Raw genomic sequence first — 27,330 nt, forward strand, 5'->3', positions numbered from 1 at the left:
GCTTAGTTCGTATTGCATACAGCTTGTCGGGAATCCCTTTGGCAATTTAAGGATCCTTCGCCAGATGACATGTTCACATCTTGTCCAGAATTCACAGTTGATTCCAAACATGGTTTCCGCCCCGTACGTTAGGGTCGGTATGATTTTGTTTCTGTAGAAACGTACCACTGGCACTATTGAGAACTTGCCATATTTTGTGTTGATCTTTGCTGCTTGAGCCGCTAGCTGGTTACATTTGGACACTAACTTTTTAACCATGGGTTCGTCACATATGATTGCACTGAAGCTTACTCCCAGATATTTGGCTTCTGGGACGACTCTAAGTACATCATTGCCCATCTTCCATTTAAATTTGCGGGTCTCTTTATGGCTGTCAGAGCCTCGAAGATTTTTTAACACCAGAATCTCTGTTTTCAAGGTGTTAATCTCCATCTTATTGGTTTCCATGTAGATCTTTAGGGCTGTTAATTTTCTCTGGCGACCAATTGGAGTATAATCCAATAGTGCATTGTCATCGACATATAGGATCATATTTGTATGCTCTTCGTTGATTTTTGGAGGAAAAGATTTCACTGTACATAGCGCGTCCCCAACGTTGGATATAAAGTTGAATAAAGTTGCTCCCAAGGGGCAACCTTGTTTAACACCACGAGTAGTTGGTATGGGGGCTGTCAAATGTCCTCTTTGATCTAATCATATCTTGACCGATGTTTCAAAGTGTAGGGCTTTGATGGCTGCCATTAAGTCTGTCGGGCATCCTTTTTGGTTCATTTTTTCCCACAGCATATCTCTGTCCACTCCGTCAAACGCGTGGGCAAGATCAATGAATGCGATGTATATTGATGTTTTTTGTTTTATGGCCTCCATTTTTGTTAAATTTAAGATGAATAAATTTAGGCTACAGCCAACACCTTTAACAAAGCCAGTTTGTCTTAAATTGGCTATTTTGCTATTGCGGATCCATGTGTTTAGTTTAGTAATTGGCTGGCAAAAAGTTTCCCTACTACATCTAGTAGGGCAATGGGGCGATAGTTGCCTGGTTCCAACCTGGAGCCCTTTTTGAATATTGGCACTATTATCGCTGTTTTCCATGTCTTCGGGATCTGTCCTACACCAGCTACCATCTTGAACAGTTTGTGACACAAGTCCGCCCATTCTTCTGGATTTGCCCTTAGCATGTAGTTTGTCAGGCCATCGGGTCCAGGCGCCCGAGACATGCTTAGTTTTTTTTATGTTATTCAGAATGTTGTCTCGCTCAAATTCAAGTTCCCATCCTTAATTTGTTTGTTCTTTTTGGTGGATTATCACCCTCATCATTCTGGAAGAGTGCGGTGTAATGTGTGCTCCATTGCAATTCCGTTACCACATTACTCAAACTGGCAGACTCTGGCATCTGTACTTCATTTATAGCTGCCCAGAAGTTCCTTGAATTTCTTTGGGCAAGGCGTTGCATCATGTTTTCCGCATCTTTTTGTTCCATTTCCGCCTTGTGCCACTTTAGCCAGTTTTTGTATTGCATTTTTTTTCTTTTTCTCTCTTTTTCAACTTTTTTTACTTTGAGCTTCTATAATTCGTAGTTGTTTTCTCAAAGCGCTTTTCCTTGCAACCACTTCTGTATCGTATACATGTTTCGTCAAGATTTGCTTTTTATTTTTTCCCTTTTGGGATTTGTATACTTGAAGTGTTTCGTATTCAATGTGTTTGTTCTCGTTGCCCCATTTATACAAAGTGTTTGTGAGATCCTTTATCTTTGCAATGTTTAGACGTAGCCGATTATGGCCTGGTTCAACTTCAATTTCTTGTTCCCATTTAATTTTCTCTTTTGCAGCATCCGTATTGTATGAAATTATTAAGTTATGATCGCTTAGATCTGTCTTAATAACTTTCATTTTTTTAATCTTTAGACTCATGCTTTTGGAAGCTGTAAAATAATCTATGATGGAGGTTTGGGACTCTCTTTTCCATGTTGATTGGGGCGGGATGTCTCCTGGAACATTTCCATTAAGTATGACCATGCTTCTTGCATCCAGTTCTTCCCATATCATTTGTCTCAAATTATGCATGTGTGGTACTTTATTGCTTCTTTCATCATTTGTTACTAAGTCCATGTTGAAGTCTCCACAGATTATAATATTGGCATTATCTTCGACTTCTGTAATCTGATCAAGTATATCACATATTTGATCCACAAATGTGTATTCAGTCATCACCTTGCGTTGCCAGTATACATTGATGATATGCATCTTGTTTGGTTGGTCCGCGACCCAATCACTATCCACTATTCTGGTTGTTTGTATGTATGCAGATACATTAAGTATTCTTAGTCCACTCTCTCTTTTTACTAGGGTCCTCATGCCTGACATTGGATGACCCTTAGCTTGGTGCATCGCCGGATTGAAGGCAACATCATATCCATCTGCTAAAGGCGGGTCAAGTAGCCATGTTTCTTGGCAACAGATGATATCAACAGGTTTAAGAAGAGCATTTTCCGTTAATAGGTGGGCAAAACCTCGTGTATTCCAGGAGCCCACAATCCTTCGCTGTCTCTTATTGGTATCCTTATGTTAACTATTACTTGACGTGTGCAGGGCTCCATCGACCCAATTCCAATTATCTCCAATTTCTCCCCTTAACCTTAGTTCCTCTTTCTGTTGAGGGCCTTTTCTGCAATTTCTCGTTTCAATGGTCACTCTAAATGGTCTTTTTGTTTTCATCAAGTCACTGAATACTTCTTCTCCTCCACTAGTGTCACATTCCGTTTCTTGGTAAGCTCTTTGTTCATCTTGTGTCACACCTTGATTTTTGACAGTTACTTGAGTGTTTGGGTTTTCCATCTTTCTCTTACTTACTGTTCGACTGTCTGCTTTTTCTCCATCTCGTTTATTGACTTAATCTCCTTTAATGCAAACCCTAGATAGTATATTTCTTCTGCATTTCTCAAAATCAAGTTGTAGATAATTTTTGAGTGTATGTTTATCACTACACGATCAAGAGCTGAATCTCCTATAAATTCCACTCTTTTTATATCAGACGAGATTGATTTAATATTTGGTAAATGCGTTAGAAGCTTCATAACGTTGAAGCGATTGAGGGTCAAACCATCTTCTTTAGGTTCAAAGCGCTCCAAAAGGAATCTAAAATCTGGTCCTTTTAGGGCCATTTTCGGATTTGCAGATTTATTTGTTGCATTTGGGTCTATTGTCGACCCTCCAGGGTTCATCAGGGATTTTGTCAATTACTTTTGTTTTAGTTGGCCAACCATCTTCTTCGTTTCTAGTGTTTGATCTTTTATCGCTTTCTGGTGACGTCAGTGATTTTAGAGTCTCAGGTTTATTGTTGTAATCTTTTTCCAGTAACTTTGTCTTTAATAGCGTCTTCTCCCTCCGCTCTTTCATCGTAAGGAATTCTTGAAAGGCAATTGCTTTCTCTCTCTTTTCGTCATGATTGGGTTTCTTTGGTCTTTCTGGAGTCAGTTTGGCCACTGTTCTCTTCCATGTGGTCACTTTTTCGTATACTGATCCGTTTTCCGAACAAATGCTTTTATTAGTTAACGATTGATAGGAATGATTGAGCACCTCAACATCGTCCGATAGATCTCCATTCTCATCTTCTTCGTCACTTATGTCATATGCTGATACATTCAGGAGATCTTCTACGGTTTGCTCCTCTACTCTGGTCTCGCTATTTCGTAGCATTTCCTTACGATCAGTTAGTGTTTTTTCATCTTCTACTACTCACAAGCCTAAACAACTTGTGGCCCTACATTGGTTCTTCTTTTCTTCAAAGACTTCTAAAACATTGTGCAAAGACTTTTCTTTCTTTGCTACCAGAAGTGCTTCAGCTCATATAAGACTTTTGCCCTTTGACTTTGGCTTAGCCTATTAAACTGAATGACTCTGATTAGGGGATCCAAAAGTATTTGCCTGCTTAAGAATATTTGTGGTCTCTTGTTGTTCTAATAACCTTTTCCTTTGACCACTTTCTAAGCGTATTCTAAATGCAACAGTAAGATCTTAATGTCCCCCACACCTTAGCTATTGAAGCCACCTGAGGGTATAGGTTGTGACTGTGGGCCATCCCAAAAGGGTCTTTACTGATTAAGAACCTAAGAGTGTGTAGTTTCGGAGTGTATTTGTGTGTTGCTTTTATATTGCTCCCTTCTGAAGAAGGCTTATTCTAACTGACTGATGAATTAATCCTTGTTTATTCAAGAAACCTTGTGTGTACGTGTTTATTTGAAGACTTGTCACTGTGAATCTCTGTGTAACTCCCCTACAGCTCACATTGACCCTTCTTGAGATAAGCCTGGCTGCTCAACACGCTACCAACCTGTGTAGTACAGACCTATACCAAAGGTTGTGTTCCTATTGCCAGGAGGTCAGGGTTGTTGTAGTGCACCCAAAGGGTACTGCATACAATTGTGCCTAACACTGGTGGCAGGCAGTGAGGATCTATTGTAGAGTTGTTACACTAAGAATTTACTTTGCTTTTGTTCAACAAAAAATCTTCACAAGGCTAAGCTCCACTAGGAAAGCAATTGTAACAGTGCAGATATGGATAACTTCAGGCAGGAACTCCTGATCATTTTAACAGAGCAACTGAAAGAAATGTGTAAAATCAGGAATCTCCCTGTTAAAGGAAAGCAAAATGAAATAATGGCAAGATTGTTGAATAATCAAAGTCTGGGTAGTAGGCCTGTCACACCTACTAACGCAAGAAATGTGGAAAATGATAATGAGGATGATTATTCAGAGTCTAACTCTAATATTGTTTAAGAGTCAGAGGAGTCTCAAGAAGAGAGCCCCTCTTTAACTCAATAAGCCCTTTTGCCTCAACCTGTATCCACAGGGACCCCACAAGGCATATCACTGAGTCCAGAATGTGGGTCTCTTTAGAAAAAAAGACTTCAGTGAGAATTCAAAAGGTTAAAAATCCAAGCTGAAACCAAACATCAGGACATCAAACTAAGGGAAATGGAAATGCAACATGCTCTTGAAATGAAGAAATTGTCTCTTGAAAATGTTTCTATCCCAGAGTTGTTTAGGTCTTCCAGTCTAAAGAGACCTTGCATGCCTAAAGAAGCAGTGAGTATGTATGATGTGAAACTTGATATTTTGAATTGGTTGGGTGCTTCTGAATAGAACTATGGGATTCAGGGTTTCACAGGTAGTCTGTTGATTCCTTGGCTTTTTTGTCTAGGCGGCCCTTTTGCAACTGATGCTGTAATGGAGGTGGGGAACTTGAAAGATTGGAGTATGAAAATGTGAAGCTAGCTTTGATAGCTAGATTTGGGAAAATTCCTTCCCAGTACCTTAAGAGGTTTAGGACCCTCAAAAAGACTGATGGTACCCCTTGGGCTACCTGGGTGTGTGAATGTTTGGAAAACTTAGATGGTTGGGTTAAGGGTTACAGAGTAACTACTTTTGAACGAATGAGAAATCTGTTTTTGTTAGTCTATTTTTGATGCCTGCTCTCCTTGGCTGAGACAGCACTTGGTTGCCTCAAAAGAGATTGATCCAAAGAAGCTAGCAAAAGCTCCTGACTTGTCGGTTGCCAAAAGGGCTACTCACAAGTATTCTGTGGCCACTCATAAAAAGGATGAGGGGAAGAAGCACAAGAAAGATGACAAAGGGAATTCTAAAACCTCCCATCCAAAAGAGGACCACACATATAAGAAGGGTAAATACCATGGGAAACCAGGTCAGTCTAGTGAAACCTCTGGTGCCAAACCAGCTGGAGGTTAGCAGAAGCCCCCATTTGTCAAAGCATTTGGAAAATGTTATGCTTTTGGGTCAACTGACCATGTGGAAGGGGATCCCAGATATAAGGGTAAACCTTCAGGGGTCCACACTGCCTCCTTAGCCTTCATCCCTGAGGGAGAAGTACATATGGCAAATGGAAACTTTCAACTATTTGCTGAAGACCCCATTGGAGTCTCTGCCAGTGTTTCTTTAGTGTCCCTGGGTCTGTGGGAACAGTAGAGTGTAGATGTGTATAACGCTATACCAGATAACACAAAAGAATACTACAAGGCCAGTGTACTTGTAAATGGTCAGGAGACCCCTGCCATTAGACACACTGGACCAGCATTACAGTGGTGGATGAAACCTTTTTCAAACCTGAGGATGTTGCTTGGGCACCCAAGGGCCCCACTAGTCTTGCTGGAGGCCCTGTCCAGATGGTTCCAATACTACAAGCTCAACAATATGACTGTAAGAATGCCCATCAGTATACCAAGTGAGGGACCTGGGAGAGAGTCCTGCTGGGGAATGACTTAAAAACTCTTGGAGTTGTATCAAGCACCGCCAGGCCTCCCAGTAAAAGGAAGCAGGAGCAGACTTGGAAGGTCAGAGAGCTCACTTTAAATGACTCTGGGTTGTTACAGAAGAACATATAACACCCAGTCCACAGGAAGAGCCAACGTCTATTTCCAGGAAGAAAGACACAAAGAGGAAACCCAAGGTCTCAGGAAACAAGAAAGATAGCATGCCTGTGCGTCTAACCTGGATATCCCCGAGAGGACAGTCCAAAGTCACACCTGTGGCTACTCCACCAGCTGAGGCGGAGTGTGAGGTTCAACCAGAAGATGGTGAATCATCTACTGATGACAGAGCTGGAAGAAGACCTTCCCCCTGTTTGAGATCTGGATCCTAAAAACCATCCTGAGGTGCACACCATGCTCACAGATGTGGCCACTGTAGGGCAGACTTTCAGCAGAGGTTAAAGAGTGTGTCCTACACTTGAAGGAGTTTGCCAACAGTCAGCTTCCCAGCTAGAAGGGCAAGAGCCAGGGAAGCACAGGTTGTACTGGAAGGATGGCCTCCTCTACAGTAAACCTATTGAGTCTACCACAGGGGACTACAGAAGACATGGAGTGCCTCAGGAGGTGAGACCTCAGTTTCTACAGTTAGCCCATGAGATTCCTTTGGCTGGTCACTTAAGCTTTAAGAACACCAAGGAAAGGATTTCTCTTTACCTCTACTGGCCTAAGATGGGGTCTGATGTAGATAAATTCTATAGAAACTGTCAAACTTGTCAGACTTCTGGCCAGAGTGGAGCCAAGAATGTGGCACCTTTTGGTGCCTCTCCCAGTGGTGGGAGTCCCTTTTGAGAAGGTAGGAATCGACATTGTTGGTTCCTTAGACCCTCCCACATCTTCAGGGAACCAATATATATTGGTTGTTGTAGACCATGCTACCAGGTATCCTGAAGCCATACCTATGAGGACTGTTACTGCTCAGGCAGTGGCTAAGGCCCTACTTGGTATTTTTACCAGAGTAGGTTTTCCTAAGGAAGTGATATCTAACAGGGGATCCAACTTTATGTGCCACTACATGCAAGCCATGTTGAAAAACTGTGGAGGTACCTCCATGTTCTCAACAGCCTACCATTCCCAAACCAATGGGTTGGTGGAGAGGTTTAACAGAACTATGAAGAACATGGTAGGTGCATTAGAACAACCCCTTAGAAGAAAGTGGGACCTTCTACTGCCATGCCTTCTCTTTGCTTATAAAGAAGTCCCTCGGGAAGGGGTTGGATTCAGCCCCTTTGAGCTTCCCTATGGTAATCCGGTTAGAGGTACATTGGCTCTAATCGAGGAGGGGTTGGAGTGCGCTCCTTCCCACAAGCCAGTGAGTCAATGACTGTGTGTGTTAGGTCTCAGAAGGAGAATGACGCATGATGACAGAAGCTTCAGATAACTTGAAAGCCGGTCAGACTCTGGTGAAGCATTGGCGTGACCAGAATGCCAACCTGGTTGAGTTTACTGAAGACAAGCTAGTTCTAGTTATGGTACATACAAGGCAGAGGGCCTTACATGACAAATGGGTTGGAGCCTTCAAGGTTGTGGGAAAACTTGGAGAGGTCCAATTATTTGGTGGACTTGGACAATCCTAAGGAGGCCCCCAGGGTCTTCCACACCAACCACCTAAAGGCCTATGTCTCTAGACCAGAACTGGGAGCTTTGCTTGTAGCCTCTGCTCAAGAGGAGGAGAGTGAACATCTACCTGACCTCTTCAGGGGACAACCTTTAGATGGAAAGATAGGAGTCAATCTCTCTTCTGATCTGACACTGGAACAACAGGAGGAGTGCAACATTCCGTTAAATCAGTTTGCCCCTCTGTTGTCAAGATCACCAGGCTTGACCCCTTGGGGCCAGCATGATATTCTCACTGGTGACTGTTTACCTGTTAAAAGCAGAGGTTACAGAATGTCAGACTAAGGTAAGATCCCACATAAAGGAAGATGTCAACAAGATGCTTGATCTCGGGGTAATGGAGCCATCTACAAGTCCATGGTCTAGTCCAGTGGCACTAGTGCCAAAGGCAGGATCCAAGGAGTTGAGATTCTGTGTGGATTATAGAGCTCTTAATGCAGTCATCACGACAGATGCCCATCCTTTTTCTTAGGACAGAAGAGCTGCTGGACCAACTGGGTTCAGCCAAGTACCTCGGTACATTTGACCTAACCTCAGGCTATTGGCAAATAGCTCTGACAGACCACGCCAAGGAGAAAACTGCATTTTCAACCCCAGGGGGCCTCTACCAATTTAAGGTTATGCATTTTGGACTAAACAAGACACCTGCTACATTCCAAAGGATGGTGAATCATGTTCTGAATGGGATAGAGGACTTCTGCATGGCATACTTGGATGACATTGCAGTGTTCGCCCCTACTTGGAAGGAACATATTGACCACTTAGGATATGTATGGCAAGCTCTTGAGCAGGCCAATCTGACCATAAAGGCAAGTAAATGTCAAATTGGTCAGAGTAAAGTGGTCTACCTTGGACATGAGGTAGGAGGAGGTTAAATAAGGCCATTGCCTACCAAAGTACAAGCTGTACAAGCCACCCCTACTACTCGAACCCAAGTGAGAGCCTTTCTAGGTCTCACAGGTTACAATAGGAACTTCTTTGAGAACTATGGGACCATAGCTTCTCCCTTGAATGTGATCTCCTCACCAAAATTCTCCAAGGTCAGGTGGAATATGGAGTGCACTAAGTCATTTGAAGGACTTAAGCCCTTTGTCAAGCTCGAGTCTTAAGAGCTCCTGACTACAGCCAATCCTTTATTGTTCAGACAGATGCTTCAAATACAGGTAGAGGTGCAGTTCTGAGTCAGCTGGATGAGAAAGGCAGGCAACACCCAATCTGCTTCATCAGTAGGAAACTGAAGGAACCTGAAACAAGGGGGGCAACCATAGAACATGAATGTTTATCCATTGTGTGGTCTTTGAAGAAGTTTAGACCATACTTGTATGGATCTATGTTTTTGATTCAAACAGACCACCAACCCTTGAGATGGTTAATGCTGATGAAGGGGGAAAATACTAAATTGTTAGGATGGTCAATCCGCCTACAGGGGTTTGATTTTACCACTGAACACAGGTTAGGATGTAATCACCAAAATGCTGATGGTCTTGTCAGAAAGTATAACCGACTGGAATAAGGAGATTCATGTTGGGGTGGATTAAATCCTCCTGTCCCTTAGTCTGCGGGGTACGAGTGTTAGGGAGAATTCTCAAACATTTGCCAATTCCCTCCACCTAAGAGACCCCCAGAAACTTTGCTGGATTTTGAGGACTTGATTTTTTTAAACTGGAGAGAGTGAGACCCTTTTTCCCACTCTCTCATGTATTTTAATGTGATTTTGAACACTGTTTCTTTTGGTTGTGGAGTCTGACAAGCTCCATAGGCATCATCTTTTACATGTGTCACACAGCACTTTCAATGCAGTGGCACAGGAAAGTCTTCCAGATTTCCCAAAGGTTTAAATACCTTCTCTGGGGTAAACTACCGTTTCCCAGAGCAGTAAAGTGAAATTGACTTTACTTTCATTTGTAACTTTCTAGACCCAGCACATGCTACCTTACAATAGGGTGTTGAAGGTGTGCTACTTAGTATCCCCTTTGTCTAGCTTCTCATGTAGCTCATCTCTTAGCTAACTCCATGAGAGCACAAGGCTTTATGCAAAGAATCTGCACACCCACCCATGAAAAAGGACGTATACTAGATTGGATAGTAGACTGATTGCTGCACCGACATTCTCTCTACCACCACAATGCCATGGTCCGACCATAACACTATAATCTTCACCACTTCCATCACCAGTAGAATCACCAAAAAAAAAGAAAAAATCACCTACAGCTCCATCCAGAAGTATGAAAAATGTTAACTGTGACAACTTGCTACCTCTTCTAGTTCCCCTAATAGACTCGCCAATCTCTGACAATGACCCATCAATATTGGTCAGAAACTTCAATAAAGTCATGCTCCGCTATGGATAAAATAGCCCCTCTAAAAATCAAAAAAGCCAAACCTACGGCGCACATCAATTCATGATGGTTCACCCCTGAACTTCATACCATGCGCATTACCAAAAGAACAGCAGAAAACAATTGCCTCAAGACTCCAACCCAGTCAAACAAAGTACTCTTCGAGACCTTAGCTAACCACTACAAAAAAGAAATCCTCAAAGCCAGAATGAAGTTTATAACCTCAGAATTTCAAACACCCAATCCAATACCAGGGAACTATTCACAATACTCCGGGAATTGGAATCTCCAGCACCCGCCCCAGACCACCCATCCAAAAATGAACAATGGTGCACTAACATACAAAAGGCCTTAGCTGCTACAACAACAACAACAAAAAAACGAAACAAAAAATACTAATCTTAATCCCTCCTCCCCTAAAATACTCACATTGTCAGAACCCCACAGGGACAATACATCAGTGTTTAACCCTCTGACCATTCCCAATACCACTAATATCATCAAAGGCCTCATCAAAGGCCTCAAACCCCCTAGATGCAAGGGTGACATCTGCCCGGCTACCCTGGTAAAAAAGAATGTGCTAATGAACTTGCACCTTTCATCACTAACTTTATCAACAGCTCCTTTGCCACCAATACCATAGCGGAAGACCTAAAAACAGCCTGGGTCTTACCATTACTCAAAAAAAACACTTTAGACCCCAAATTCCCTACTAATTTCTGCCCTATCACTACAGTCCCGTTCCTATGAAAAACCCTGGGCCGGGCAGCCTATCTGCAGATCCAAACATTTTTAGAAGATAACCTTTTAGGCCTAAGACTATCAGGATTCAGACCAGGTTATGGAACGGAAACTGCTCTCCTTGATCTGAAAACGCAAATGGACCAATACAAAGACAAAGGTGACATATGCATCCTTCTCCCACTAGACCTCTCTGCAGCCTTCAATCTGGTCAATCACAATATTTTATGCCAACACTTGGAAACTGCTGCACACTTCTCCCTAGATGCCATCAAGTGGATGAAATTGTTTCTTTCAAATCGGACCATGAGGGTCTTCTCGGACACCTCAGCAACTCCACCTGTACCCGTGAGCTGCGGCGTTCCCCAAGGATCATGCGTGTCCCCAACACTATACAACGCATTTACCAAGCTGCTATTCGACAAACTGGACAAAATGGGTATCACGTATACAAATTATGCGGATGATACACAAATACTAAACCCCATCACCGGTTGCTATAATACAAACTCAAAAAACCTAAATACAATCTACCTAGCCATCCAGGCCTGGATGGCGCAGAATAAATTGTCTTAATGATGACAAAACCGAGCTGATCATTATTGAAAATAAAACTAAACTAAACGCCCTCCCACACAAATCCTTCAACATTGACGGGAATACCATCACTCTCGCCAACAAAATAAAAACCCTCAGAGTTTACATTGACTCCTCCCTTAATCTAAATAGGCAGGTCAACGCTATAATCTCCTCAACTGCTAAACACAGCCAAACTGATCAGGGCCAGTAGACCATTTCTTACCCCTGACAACTCAATCACTTTGGCCAGAGCATTAATACTTTCTAAGATTGATTATTGCAACTCACTACTCGCTGGAATCAGTAAAAGAAACTTTAAGAAGCTACAAATTGTGCAAAATAACGCTATCAGAGCAGCACTGAACATCACACTTACGCATAAATGGATCTCCAACAAAGCCCCAGCCCACCTCAACAATCTGATTAGTAAAACAAGAGTCCAGCAGGCCCACTCGGTCCCTTTACTCTAATTTGCTCACCACACCTAGATTCAGATGGCAGAAAGCACGGGGTTCAAGCTTCCTGTTGATCGCTACCAAACTTTGGAACGCTCTCCCTATGTACCTAAGAAATGATGCATCCCTCTGGTCTTTTAGAAAAAAACTCAAAACCTTACTTTTTAGGACAGACCTTCCCCACAGACTTCATGACCAGTGCCACCAACCGTCTGACATTGATACTGATAGTGTATAGTCTGCTTGTAATTTGAAATGCACTCTGAGCTGCATGTAATTTGAACTGTTTCCTGTGTAACGTACCATGTCAAATGTATGCAAGAAAAAACTCTGTAACCGTATTCTTAACTGCTTACGTATGGAAATCTCTGTAACCATATTCTTAAATAGAGCGCCTAGTTGCCTGTGGGCTTTGCGCGCGCTACCAATGCATAAATAAATGTAAAATGTTTGTTACCCTTTCCTCACTGAATGGCTGGTAGCAGTGGTTTACTTTTAACTACTGTGGTGTGCATTTACCGCGGGCTGTGTTTGCAGCTGCAGTAAAGCACCCAAGGGTGCCATTTTTGTCAAAATGGCCCGGTCTTCTTTTTTCGCCATTTCTTTGTGGAAATGTCCTCCTTGAGATTTACTCTGCACGCCAAACCAGGTTTAGTCCCTTTGTTCGATTTACCTTTGGCACGATTCTCGAGTGAAGCCCGCCTCTGGCTCCAGAGTGTCTGGTGGGGGAGGGGCCCAAAACGCCCTGTGCTTGGTCTCCTAGGAGACCCAAATGCACTGTGTAGTGATTGGCCGGCTGACTGTCCGGCAAGGACAGCCACCCTGCTGGGTGACTGACAGCTAGGCTGGAATGAATGGGAGAGAACTGAATAAATTGCAAGGCGTTTGGCTTGGAAGGCAGTCGACCACTGGATGAAGGAACCAAAGAAGAACTTGAAGAGGACGCCTGCTGCAACTCCTGGACCGTTGGTTTGCCCGGTGAAGCCCTGCTGCTGTGCTGAAACTCCAAATTTGTATCGACAGAGAAGCCCCTGCAAGGACGACTTCTCCCTTTGAGTTGGTGGGACCAATCAGCTCCAAAGTAAGCTACCTGGAATTCTCTCATAGCTGGTTGCATTTCCACAGAGTTGCTGCTGGAAACAGAAACGCCAGGGAGAGTGTTAGGCAGAAACCTGTGCAGTTCCCTTGGGGACCACTGCAAAAGATTAGAGACTACAGGTGTTGGCAGTAAACCCACTTGGTAGCAGTCTGTACCACCCAGATTTACCTGGTAGCTGTGGCTGAGCAGTCAGACTTCCCTCAAGAAGAGTTAGGCAGTATGCAAAGTATACACAATGGGCACTCAGATACAATAGCACAAGCAAACACTGACCAGAGCTTTGGTATCAAGGTATATCATTATTTATTTAAAAACACACTTATTGAAACACTCCAGCACTATTATGGTAAATCACTCTAAACACAGTTACTATTATTATATATACATCCCCATTTCCTTATGAGACAAGTCTTAGTTAACACCACTTATTTCCAGACAGAGGTGAGCGCTTAACTATAGATGGCACTCCAATAAGTTAACGAAAAAGGCAGAATGTGGGAAAATACACCACACTAATACTTAGGAACTCTTAAGCAAGGCAGGAAAGTACAAAGTTACTTGTGAGCCAAAGTCCATAGGCCGGGCCCACTCTTGGAGAGAGCAGGGCACAAATGCACCCAAGATCACACAATGACAACAGGCTTAAAAAGTCTTGTAGGGAGTTCAGAAAGGTTTTTAGTTAGGCTTAGAAAACTTTAGCCAGGGTGTCCCAGACTAACCCAGGGTCGAAAGCCGGGGGCTAAATCTACCCCGTACAGTCGGTTGCATGGGAAGCCAGGCGGAACACGGTACCTTTATGTGGAAAGGATCTTCCAGCGGGGGCAGTTGTTCCTGGCAGCGGGTGCAAGTCGTGGCGTCGTCCAGAGGAAGAGAAGATCTCGACGTGGAGGAAAGATGAAGGTCGTTGCACTGCCAGGGAAGAAACCAGCTGCAGAGTTTTCCGGTTAAAGGTACTACCCTTGGATTTGCGGTAGTGGCAAAACGTGGTATCCCGGTTGCCGGGATGCATGGCACAGGCAAGGCGGCCACAAGATGCTCCAGGAAGCGAAAAAGGAAGCAGAGTGGTTATCCCCACCAGTCGAAGGAAGAAGACTCTCCGGGCTGGAGATCTCCTCTGTCGTTGGGAAAAGTGGTGTGACGGTTCAGCAGGGCTCCACCGGTGGTGTCGTCATAGCAGGTCGGCTCGGCTTCTCCCTCGTCGGATTCTTAGGTCCTGTGGCGACTTCTGAAGTTCCAGTCCCCAAAGCCCTGCTTTTATGCAGAAAACCCCCATTCACTCAGCCTAGCTGTCACTCAAACATGCTAAGTGGTGAGCCGGCCGGCTCAACACTTGGGCCAATCAGGACGGAGTGCGACTTGAGTTGCTTAGGCAACTCAGTCCAGGGTGCCTAAATCCCCCTCCACCCCTCCTAAGTACCCCAGACAGAGTGGCACCACTTTGGAGGGCTTCTGTGAAGAAGCCCGCCAAAAAGTGGAACAAAGAGCGCAACTTGGGTTGGAGTCACAGAAGCGAACACAAATGCCATTTTAGAACAGAGTTCTGGCAAAAAATTCCAACCGGAGAATTAATATTAAATAAATAAACCGGCGGTATGTTCGAGGCTATAGGAATTAAATAATTAAAGTTGGTAGCCTCGAACAATGGGAAATCCCATAGGGATATATTCGCAGTCGAATATAAAAAGTAGTATCCACTGCCACCAGCCAAAACTCGATCTGGGGGGACGGAAACGTGCCCCCTCGACTAACAGACCCCAGGGCAATCGAATTGTCCCGGCCAGTACATCCACAATAATGATGGTTTGTACTGGGTCTGTTCAGAATTTGAGACTAGTAAAGTCAATGGTGACTTTACATGCCCTGGGAGACAGTAGTCAGTCCCAGGGTATGGAGTTATACTGGGGGGTCACTATGACACCCCTGTGTTACTGCACTGAGGGTGCTGTGTAACACATATCACAAAAACACATGAAGCCCTATGGAGTAAAAGACCCCATAGCTCATTAAACACATCTAGAGTCAGAGACATACTCAAATCATGTCCAAGAGTGAGGGTAAAAGAGTCTCACTCTTGGCAGGAGAAAAAAAATAAACCCCAAACAATCCAGCAAAGCTGCTGGGGGACTCACTAGGTTAGGAAATTCAGCCTAAACAGAGAATTCTCCCTAATAGAGAGGAACACCAGATTGTGTGTGTTGCTTTTAAGTTGGCCAAGCGCTCCATGAAGATCCTCCGGACTTCCAGGAAGCAGGACTGACCGAGTCTGAGCCCCCTGAACAGAGTGCGGGACCCCAGAAGCAAGGAAAGTCCATCCCAACAGCCAGAAACCGCAGTGTTGCTATTTGCGGTAGTCACGAGGAGCTGAAACACTGAAGTGCCACTTGTTTGAAGATTGCCGGTTTGCGAGCAGTGACCGTCCCATTGCAGTGCAGGAGTCCCCAGAAGTCCTCCCTCTTGTCTCCACGACTGAGGCCCAGGAACAGTGAGAGCTGCATAGGAAGAGGAGTCATCTGCTACACTTTTTCTTCAATCCAAAGGTACTGTAACGTCTGAGAGAACTTGCATCTTATTGTAGAGTTGCTTGCATCTTCTACTACTAAACTACTCACAAGCCTAAACAGCTTGTGGCCCTATATTGATTCTTTTTTTCTTCAAAGACTTCTAAAACATTGTGCACAGACTTTTCTTTCTTACATCCTCCTTTGTGGCTTTTTCCTCAGCTCCTGAGATCCGCCGCTAGCACTTCTCCCCTGTGCCCGGAGGGTAGGACTCCTCTCACTGCTGCAAGCGGCTCCGTGCGCCCCGTCTTCAGTTGATCCCGGCAGCGGTGGCCCACCCTCCCAAGCGGCAGGTGTACCTATACTTCAGGACTTGTCCCTCGGGTCCCTATGCTCCCACTGTTCCAAATCATTGGGGGTCCACACAGGGTGTTGCCCGCCCCAAACCCCACACATACACCACTCTGGGGGCTAACAGCCGAACGTCTCTGGGTGGAATTTCATTACTTTTTGGTGATGGGCGCCGAGCTCTGGTCTCACGCGACCATGTTTCTCCGCACCCCCTAGTGGTCTTCCTTTTCCTCATTTTTCTGGGTAAACTGATAAGTCCTTCAAAGAATTAGTACCAGGAAACTGTTTCCCTTTTATCTTTTACATTTTTGTAACTTTTTAACATTGCACAGAGCATCTTGTAGTGCAATGAGGATACTTTTGTATCACCCGAGATTTTTACACTTGGGATTTTTGGTTACTTTTATATTTACCAAAAGAAAAGCTGGTGGCAGCAGATACATGTTTACAATTTTTGCATTATTTTTAGTGTGCATATTCGGTTTTACCACGCATGGCTACTTAACGTGACTAGTGTCCTTAATTGGCTGTGCCACGACGGAATGCAGTCTGATAGCAGGGGTCAAACATCTACCAAGAATTAGGCCGAACAATGGTGATCCCCATAAATTCCAGCACTTGCCAAGATGAAATATGATGCCATGGTTCTTGGGCATTTGACCAGAGGTAAGCACTGAACAGTTTTGTGCAGCTAGGTTTGGGGAGGGTAAACTGTACAGAGTCATCCCATAGACTGGGAGAAAAGGTGGGACTAAAGACTTTTTGTGTGCCTGCCAATAAAATGGAAATCTGCCAATACGATTTTGTTTGAAGCATTTGAACACAACAAAGTAGAAAACAAAACAATCAAAAGTATAACATTCTAAAAACTCAAATAAAATGAATCACTTAAACCTCATGTTCAGAATGTATCCAACAGTGAATGGAAGGAGTTTCGATTTAATACTATTTGAGGTGATCCACTAAACATTGCTTCAAAGGTGCACTGCCTGCATCCACTGTTAATATTTATTGATTCTCTCTTCTTCTATAGGGTTTTGCATACACTTTCATCACTGAAGATCAAGCGCGGTATGCTGGTGATATTATCAAGGCTCTGGAATTATCTGGCACTGCTGTTCCCAAAGAATTGGAGAAACTGTGGTTTGACTTTAAAGAACAACAGAAAGCTGTAAGTAACTACTCTTTTTCCATCTGAGAAACTATTGGTTCCATACATGGATGTTTGATATGTTACGCTTCTATATACTTTGTTTGTACATCTAATCTGATTTGATGTAATGATATGAACCAGTTTGTTTTTGAATTGTGCCATTCTGCAGTAGAAGCTGTCTTGCTCACCGAACAAAGGCAAATAAGACTGAGGCTGAGCAGATTTTGAGAAATGCAGTACTGTGCATTTATTACAGAGCTAAGAGATGTGGAATAAGTTTCTACAGTACTTGTCATGGGCATTTGTAATCTTGGGCAACCCTCAATGTGCCCTCTGCCAGTGCTGTACATTTTAAAAACAAAAAGTAGTTGCTCCTCTCTCAGCTGCAAACATGTACACACCTCACATGCTCAGAAATGTGATAAGAGGTCTGAGAAATGGCATTTTGCTATACGTGTGTTTGTGTTAATTTTTGCAATCTGAGCCTGTTTGATTCATATGGTGGGAAGAGCGAGCCACCCAGATTTTGGTTTGGAATATTACATCTTATTTATAAAATGTTGAAGGTGTAGTTGAGTTTGGTATTTAACTGGCTAAATGCTAGTATGGCATCCATACTCCTATCTTCATCATTTGAGTAGACTGCATCCTCAGATAGATTTGCCACCATTGGGTTTGGCCAACATCTCCTGTTAGAAACGATTATATTTTTGCTGCTTTCCCTCCATAGACATCTAGGGAAACGCCTATCTTTTTTGTGGTTGTTTTAACCTGCCCTGACTTTTGGAGGCAAGTATAGCCGTTGTAATACACTTGCCTTACTAAGCTCATCTATTTTGGGGGCTGTTACGATGGATTTTCATAATCAACCTTGAGGACAGATTCTTAGAGGCCACCCCATTCTGGTGAACAGAGAAAGAAGCAAATGTCTAGCCTCTCTCTATCTGGTTAGTGTGACTAAGCAGGAAGGCTTAGAGTTAGGAGAGCGCAAGTGTTGAACGGTTTAGTTAGGCAGATGGGGTGCTCTTAATAATACATGTTGGGCAGAATGTAAACCAATAGTTAATTATGCCATAGACACAATCTTAGCAATTATAAAACACAGGTAAGTGTTAGGAAAGGTTTCTCTTTTTGCAACTTCCCTCTGTAGTTTCTTTGGACCCCCATTCTTTGTGCTTTGTTTTTTTTAACCTGTTATGACTTTTTGAAGGGAGTGTAAGCCTTCAGCTTCGCTTACCTTGCCTTTTGCTCGTTGTTCTGGGGAACATCATCAGTCCTTCAGATTATCAGTACTGGGGGAACTGTTTCCCTTTTGTAATTCTTGTATGTTCTAACATTGCACTGTAAGGTGCTGTGTGCGATGGGGATTCTTTTGTATGTGCCTAAAGAAAAACTGGTGGGAGCAGATATGTTTTTACCAATCTTAGCATTATTTTTAGTGGTCATGCTCATATTTACAGTGTATGGCTACTAAATGTGGCTACTGCTCGAAAATGGCTGTGCCACTATATTGTTGCTTGCTTCTTTGGCCATATAGTTTGTTTAGCCTTCTTCCTGTCATGCCTTGTTATGATATTCCTTATAAGGTCATACACTTTCCTGGGAAAGCTCCTGCTTGTGTGTGTGTGGGGAGGGGGGGGATTGTCTAGCCCTACTCTGCATCTGTTCTACAAAGTCTAGGTGTGGGTCAAATGTGAAACCAGTAGTTGTCCCTGATTAGACAACTTCTGGCTCTTTGAATGGTGCAGATCCTTACCATTAGGGAGCTTAGACTTGCTTCCAGCTTGGGTTTTTGGATGAGAAGAGACCTCTACAGCCATTCTTTAGATCATCCTTGGATCCAAAAACCCCTCTAAGAACAGCAGCCTGTTAAAGATCTGTAGCCGGGCACAGAAGATTACAGCAGGGTGAGTGAGGAGCAGTGCTCTGGGTGTGGATCAGGTGGTCAGGTGGGGGGTGCTCCCTCTCACTGGGGTCATATGCAATGTAACTGATGGGCCGGTTGGGAGGAGCAGGGAACCTCTTCCATAGCGGGAATTTGACACTTTGGAGGAAATAAGGGTTTATGTACAGGAGTTATATGGGTTTTGTTTAATATAAGTGATAATCGGCTACACGGAGGGCACCATGACAGGGGCATGTGGGTTTGCTTTTGCAAAATATTAATGGTCAACTACATGGGTGGGGAAATAGACTGGAGGGGTGAGCCCACCCCCATGGGCTGTGGTAAACTCTCTTCTCTACCATGGTAGTTAATGTGGGCACCCTAAACGCCTGAGGTCTAAACATCCAGGGCTAACATACCCAGCTGTTCAGGGAACGTAAGATTGCAAATGCACATAGCAGCACTCCACGAAACCCACCTGTCAAGGAAGGATCAGGGAAGGCTTTGGAATAGAAATTTCCCACACTGATATCACTCCTCGTCCAACAGCGAACGGGCAGGGGAATCGATGGTAATACATGAAGATTTGGGCTTCACTCACACATCAATAATCAAGCACACAGATGGCAGATATATTATGTTGGTGGGGGGAGACCCAGGGCAGACCGATTACAACCCTTTCATATTCGTACATCCCATCACCTTTTCTCTATTCTTGTGGGCTTTCCCCAACATGGGGACGGTACTGGAATCTTTGGCAGCGACAAATGATAGCTAACCCTTTAAATTTAGTATAGCGCAGCCTCCGGCGCCTCATCTGTCTCCTCACCTCAGTCCCGTTTTCCGGATGGACGGTGTCGGACCTGGCATCCAGGAGCCAAAACGTTCCAACGTTCTGCGCCCTTCCCTTTTTGTTGTTTCTTCGGTGCCTTGCCTCCCCGGCAGATGTCAGCAGCAGTAGGCTTCACGAGATACGCGTCCTGCGTTCAGTCGTTCTCAGCCTCCAACCCCCATGCACTCTGCTTTGCGTGCCTGGGGCTCGCCCACCGCTGTGACCGCGTGCACAGCTTGCAGCTCATCGTTTTTTGAAGAATCACCTTTCCTGCTGGAGAGAGATCTTCCACATTTCACAACCTGGTCATCGAAACGACTTTATGGCCAGGACCTTGCGTCATGAGAATGTAGGTCCTTTCTTCTCTAAGGTACCCCAGCCTGGAGACGGCTTCCTGGGGCCTCTGGCTCGGAGAGGTCCCACGGACTCTTGACACTGGTGGTAGGCCTGAGGCTGGCAAGGCTACCGGCTCTGTAGCAGAGGGTTCCATGCACTCTTCCGGGTGAGCCACAGAGGGTTGGTCCAGCTCTTCTTCTGCACTGGGGGTTTGGTTAATGCTGTCCTTCCATCGTACCTCCTACGCTGTGGTCGCCTGTGATGTGCGTCTCTGGTAGCGTCATGTATTGTGGTGCTCTGCAGGACGGGGGGGGTCCGCCCTCCTTATTCTGTGTAGGGTTGCCTGCAGGTCTATCTAGAGGTGGTGACTCCTCCCTCCACCCAGTGTCCTGGATGATTTATTCCTGCACCTGGTTTGCCCTCAGCCTATACTGTTGTGCACCTCACATCTCTTACCTCGGCCTCTTCAGGTGTGGGTCTGGGTAGTGGGGTGCAGTGGTACCGTACCTTTTCCCTGTGTTCTAGAGCTACCTGGTCCCTATGCTTTTAAGTCTGCTCGCCATTCTTTCTCTTCCGAACTCTTACCCCCTCTGTCTGCGGTTCAACATAGGGCGCTTCCATCTCCCTCTTTACTCTGTTAGGGCCCTCCATGGGGACCTGGGTCTCCCTCCCACTTCCTGCACTTGTGGTATGCTTTGGTTCTCCCTTTTGTGTGGTGTCTGTTCATTCCGAGCGGTGTTGGTGTTGCTCTTCATTTTTGTCTGGTTCTGAGTTGAACAGCCAAGTTTTTAGGAGTTATCTGAATTTTAGATGGTCCTTCGTGTTTTGAATCTCTCTTGGGAGGGAGTCCCAAGTTGTTGCTGCTAGACAAGAGAATGATGATCCATCACGTTTTTCCTTGTGCACTCGTCTGGTTCTAGGCAGATATCTTTGCTGGATCTCAGTGTTCTGGCCGGCTGGTAAATGGTGATTTTCTTTTGTACTCATTGGCAGTGGATTGCTCTGTGTGTTTGTTAGGGAGAATTCTCTCTTTAGGCTGAATTTCCTAACCTAGTGAGTCCCCTAGAAGCTTTGCTGGATTTCTGCAGTTTGTTTTTTTCCTCCTGCCAAGAGTGAGACTCTTTTTCTCCCACTCTTGGACATGATTTATGGTGTTCCTTTGACTGGTAATGTGTTTTATGGGCTATGGGGTCCTTTACTCCATAGGGTTTCATGTGTTTTTACTATGTGTGTTACACAGCACCCTCTGTGCAGTAAAACAGGGGTGTCATAGTGACACCCCACCATAGACTCCATACCCTGGGACTGACTACTGTCTCCCAGGGCATGTAAAGTCACCATTGGCTTTACTAGTCCCAAATTATTAACAGAAACCAGTACAAACCATCATATTGTGGATGTACTGGTCGGGGCAATTCGAATGCCCCAGGGTCTGTTAGTCGAGGGGGCAAGTCTCCGTCTCCCCGGATCGAGTTTTGGCTGGTGGCAGTGGAAACTACTTGTTATATTCGACCGCAAATATTTCCCTATGGGATTTTCCCATTGTTCGAGACTACCAACTTTAATTACTTAATTCTCATAGCCTCGAACATACCGCCGGTTTATTTAATTAATATTAATTCTCCGGTTGGTATTTTTTGCCAGGACTCTATTCTAAAATGGCCTTTGTGTTCTCTTCTGTGACTCCAACCCAAGTCGAGCCCTTTGTTCCACTTTTTGGCGGGCTTCTCCACAGAAGCCTCCAAAAGTGGTGCCATTCTGTCTGGGTACCACAGGGGGTGTGGGAGGGGCTTTAGGCACCCTGGACTGAGTTATCTTGGTAACTCAAGTCGCACTCTTGTGTAATTGGCCCAAGTGGTGAGCCGGCCGGCCCACCACTTAGCATGTTTGATTGAAAGCTAGGCTGAGTGAATGGGGGTGTGCTGCATAAAAGCATGGCTTTGGGGACTGGAACTTCAGAAGTCGCCACAGGACCTGATAATCCGACGAGGGAGAAGCTGAGCCGACCTACCACGATGACACCACCGGTGGAGCCCTGCAGAACCGACTCACCACTTCCCGACGACAAAGATCTCCCGGCTGGAGAGGCTTCTTCCCCTGACTGGTGGGCACAACCAGTTTTACCTTTTCTTTGCACCCCAGACCAGTTTGTGGTCGAACTGCCCGTGCCAAGCACCCCGGCGGCCGGATAGCCACTCGCCACTGAACCGCAAATCAACGGACCGCTCCTTGTACCTGAGAAACTCTGCGGCTGGTTTCTTCCCTGGCAGTGCAACGGACACCTGTCTTCCTCCACGACGAGATCCCCTCTTCCCCCGGACGAAGCACCGACTTGCATCCGCTGCCAGGAACAACTGCCCCCGCTGGAGTGTTCTCACCACTTTAAGGTACCGTGTCCGCCAGGCCTCCCTTTCTAAAGATTGCTACAAGGTAATAATAACTCCTTAACCTTCTGGACTGGGCTGGCCGCCTTGACCCTCTAACTGGTCCCCTTTCTTTGGTCCAACTCCTTTTTGAACCATTACAAGTCTTTTGTGCACTGCAACCATGTGACCTTGGACACATTTCGTTTCGATCCTCTTAAAGCGGATCCGGCCTACTGACTCTGAATTCACGGTTTTACTTTGCCTTCCTCTCTCTTGTTATGTTCTTGTAAAAGTGTTGGGATCTGTTTCAATTTGTTCTCTCCTTTTCTCTCCCTTTTTAAAACGAACTATTAGAGTGCCATCTACGTTAAGCGCTCACCGCTGTCTGAAAATAAGTGGGGCTTTACTTAAGACTTGTCTAATATTCTTTTAAGGGAGTGTATATCTTTTAGTGACTGTGTTTTTGAATTTCTTACTATTAGTGCCTGTGTGTTTGTCTAGTTGTGGTTCTAAATAAATAATTGTATCTCTTTTACACCAAGCCCTGGTCAGTGTTTACTTGTTCTATTGTGTGCTCTTGACCTATTGGAAATACTCTGTATACTGCCTAACTCTTCTTGAGGGAAGTCTGGCTGCTCAGCCACAGCTACCAAGTGAATCTGTGTGGTACAGACTGCTACCAAGTGGGTTTACTGCCAAACACCTGTAGTCTTAAATCTTTTGCAGTAGTCCCAGAGGGAACTGCACAGGTTTCTGCCTAACAGTGTTATGCACATTGTTTTGACTGTCAGCCAGTGTAGCATTTTTAGCGTGGGAGTGATGTGGTCGCTTCATGATAGTTTAAGGAGGAGTCTGGCCACTGCGTTTGGTGTGTTGCAGTTTCTTAAGTAGATAATCCGGCATTCCGAGGTATAAGCAGTTGGTGTAATCTATCCTGGACATGAGGGAAATGACGGCTAGTGTTTTGTGCGTAAAGGAGAGCAATGGTAGGATCTTTTTGATGTGTAGGTGGAAGAAGCATTTCTTGATTATTGCGGTTACTTATGGTTCAAGTTTAGTTTGTTGTCCATTGGGATTCCAAGTTTTTTTATTTATTTGATGAGGGGGCGCTGTTCCTAGTTCTGTTGGTCATGGCATGTATTGATTGCTTTCCTGGTTTTTGGATATGATCATGATTTCTGTCTTGCCCAGGTTGAGTTTGATGCTGTTTGTGTTCATCCAGTCTATTTGCATTGTGTTCTCTTGTACATCCGTTGTGTTCTCTTGTACATCCGTTGTGTTCTATTGTACATCTTTGATTTTAACATGATTTGGGTGTCATCTGCATAGTTGTAGCAGGTGAGGCAGTACCTTTTGATGAGGTTTATTAGTGGGGTCAAGTAGATGTTGAAGAGGAGCGGGACAGGGAGGATCATTGCGGTACTCCACAGGTGGTGTCTCGCAGCACTGATTGGAATGGTTTTATCCAAACTGTCTGTTCTGTCAGATAGCAATGATTTAATCTTAAGTCCGTGGTCCCTGTTTCTTCCAGTCTTCTGATTAGGTTGTTGTGGGTGACTGTGTCCAATGCTGCAGAGAGGTCAAGTAGTGTCAATGCAGAGTTTGTATTTGAGTCTGCATTGGTTTTTAGGTCATCCCAGTTAGAGAGAAGTGCTGTCTCCCTCCCTCTCATTGGTCTGGGGCCGACTTGTGCCCGTTCTAAAAGTTGGTGTGTTTCTATGTGTTCCAGTATTTGTTGGTAGACTGGTTTCTAGCAGTTTTGTGTCGCGACCCTCGCCCAAAACCCCCTCTGGCAAACTCATTGGCCAGGTGGAGTCAGGACTCGCGCCTCTAGAACCAGGCATCCTTTTCCAAAACCCTCTTGGGGCCACTCCTGGCGCCTATGGTGCCAGGCTCATAAACCATGAGAAACATGTGCTTGGGAACTACTTTTTGAGTTGCCAGCCAACATGAAGGCATCCACATAGCTTGGTTCCCAGGAACCAAACTATGCGGTCTAGTGTTTTGGGTGTGGTAGCCTAGGGACTACTTTACCTGGACTATTTTGTTGGGGCTATTTAAACCACACCCGAGCAGGACAACACGCTTCGCGTTACTTTGCAGCTTGCAGCGTGATGCTCACCGTGTCCAGCTATTCCTTCGAACCTCGGAGAAGCAGAACCTGCAAGGAGACAAAAGGAACATCATTAGCAGCAGCATCTTATCTGCAGTCTTCATCTTTAACCACTCGCAGCTTCTGAGAACAGCTTCCTTGAATCTGCACGCCTCCCGGAAAGTACGACCTGAAAGAGGAAGATCGAGGCTACATTAAAGAAAGCAGTAGAGACGTTTGTAAATTACGAGCTGCTCAAAAGGCTTACCTGGCTGGTCGCCTCACGGCTGGCACCACTCCGGACATTCCACTCGCGCTGAAGTACACCGCGACCTACAAGGAAGGAAAACACAGGTTAGCAAAGGCAAGACTTTGCAGCGCTGCGCATAGCGCTTACTTACCGCATCATAGCGCTCTTAATGTGCCATCATTTACCAGCGGGGCTCAACCAAGCCAGTTCGCCACGCTGAAGCTTTGCATACCTAAGGGAGGAGAAAGACATTCAAAACAAAGAAAGGCATGCAGGATAGCAACAGAACTAAAGAACAGCAATAAGACCTACCTGAACAATATCAAACGGGCCGGCGTCAGTGAAGTAACTGGACCGCACACGCCCCTGAAAGACAACACGCCCCTGCAAAGAAGGCAGGACAGAGAGCACGCCTAATTCTACCACAAGCCAGAACCTTCCTCGCAGACCACATCTGGGCAAAGCTGAGAAGCATACCAGCGAGTAACCCGGCTGGGTGGCGTCCCTGTGGATACCAGGTGAGCGTAACATTTTGCCAGATAAGGAATGTTTGATATTGGTCTGTAGTTGTCTTCCACATTGCCTGTATTGTCCTTGAGGAGTGGTTTGATGTATGCAGATCTGTGGCTTTCCAGCATCGTGCCCTGTGCGAGTATTAATTTATAGATGTCTGGTGGGCAGGGGACCATTGGCGATCCTGCTTTGTTGCTAAGTTTCACCAACTTCATGAATCTCTCTTCTGATATTTGTGTTCAGCTTTGCAGGTTATTCTGTGATTCCGGATTCTGTGGGGCGTAGGGCCCGGTCTGGTTGAGGAGTCTACTTTGTATGATCCGGTGTAGGTCAGTGATTTTACTTTTGTAGTTGTCTCGGAGATTGTTGCATAGTTTTTGCGAGGGTAGTGGTGTGTTGTTGCATCCAGGTGGTGTTCTCATCTCATTTATGATGTTGAATAGATCTTTTTGGGTGTTGGTCGCTATTGTGATTCAGTTGTCATAGTATTTCTTTTTGGCTTTGATCGTTTTCTTTTTGTATGCTTTGATAGTTTCTTTTTGCCTGGTCATAGTTTTTCCTCCATTCTGTTTTTTTCTTTTCTCATTGTGAGGTGGGGTGTGAACCATCTTGCAACTGCTTTCTTTTGTGAAGGGATGAAAGGTTTTTACGGGGAGATGCTATCAATTGCATCAGCAATCCATTTCTGGATCAGCTCTGCTTTATCGTCTAGGTCTGTTCTGTCCAGGCTTGCAGTTGATGATTTCAAGGAATCCAGTTATTTTAAGTTACTACTTTTGATGGTATTCCAGTTTCTTTTCCAGATCGTGGGGAGCCTTTGGGCTGTTTGGGTGCTTTGGCTGGTAGTTGGATCACGAAAGGTATGATTAGGTGATTGCTCCATAATATTTGTATTGGTGGGGCACTGGAGATCAGGTTTTGCTGGTGAAGATTGCATCAAGAGTGTGTCCTGCTGGGGCGTGGCCAGCGGGCGTAAAATGACGTGATCCTTCGTCGCTCCCGGCCGCCAGCCTAATCCTACACTCATCCTACCTCTAAAAAATATGTGAGAAGCCTGAAAATCACTGCAGCAACGTATGAAACACCGCCGCTCCAAGTCGGAACATTACGGACCTGAATTGGTGTGGAATTCGGAAGATACAGCTCCCGACAGACACAGGCAGCACACCGCGGAGGGTATCCAAGATGGCCGCCTGAATGCATAGGAGGCAGAGACCGCAGCAACCCTGTATCGCAGCCAGCCTGGGGAAGGAACTGTGTGAGCGCAGCCGCCTACCCGGTAGCTCCCTGGCGCCGGGCCACTTTGGCTGTACGAGGCGGGAAGACCCCTCCTCCGCACCCAAGCAGCGACAGATCCGGGCTGCCAACAGCGGGCACACGGAGCTCGGAGCCCGGTTGCCTGATAGCCGGAGCAGACCAGAATGGAAACACAGTCACTCCTGCGGCACTGTTGGCGTGAGAACCACCATCGGTGCCCCCCTGAGAAACCAGACGCGGTGCTGGGACCGGCCTGGACTGCCGTCTGATTCCACAACACAGCTGCGGGTGCCCGAGCGACCTCCCCCACTGCAGCGCCGACACACGCAACCGCCTTGGGCCACAGAGAGAGCTATTGCGGTAAGGAGAGGGAGAGGAGGGAGAAGAACAGTGGCCCCGGCCTCCCTGCCTGACACGTGATCACAGCCACAAAGACCCTGCGGGCCCCCGCCACGCAGAGCCATCCAGACCAGCACGGCCGAGAGTGGGCCCGGGATAATCCGAAGAGAGGCGGCCTAAACGGGCTGGGCGAAAAGGCGTGGATGTGGAGGGAATATTACTGACAATGGGTGGCAGGGAGGGCACCCCCTCCCCCAAACTTAGAACCCATAACACTAGGGCGGAACGCACGGGCGGCTGGGAGAACCC

General features: G+C 45.5%; 1 protein-coding gene across 3 annotated transcripts in view; it reads left to right on the plus strand.

The window, feature by feature from the left end:
- Nucleotides 1-27,330, plus strand: part of DDX46 (DEAD-box helicase 46) — a 1,330,317-nt gene that overhangs the window by 1,035,820 nt on the left and 267,167 nt on the right. For all 3 annotated transcript variants that reach the window (XM_069652574.1, XM_069652572.1, XM_069652573.1), the window contains exon 17: nt 17,032-17,169. In XM_069652574.1, the coding sequence (XP_069508675.1) occupies nt 17,032-17,169 (138 nt within the window). The remainder of the gene's footprint in view (nt 1-17,031; nt 17,170-27,330) is intronic.

This window comes from Ambystoma mexicanum, chromosome 3p (genome assembly GCF_040938575.1).
Source record: "Ambystoma mexicanum isolate Mex_15411 chromosome 3p, UKY_AmexF1_1, whole genome shotgun sequence".
Taxonomy (NCBI): Eukaryota; Metazoa; Chordata; class Amphibia; order Caudata; family Ambystomatidae; genus Ambystoma; species Ambystoma mexicanum.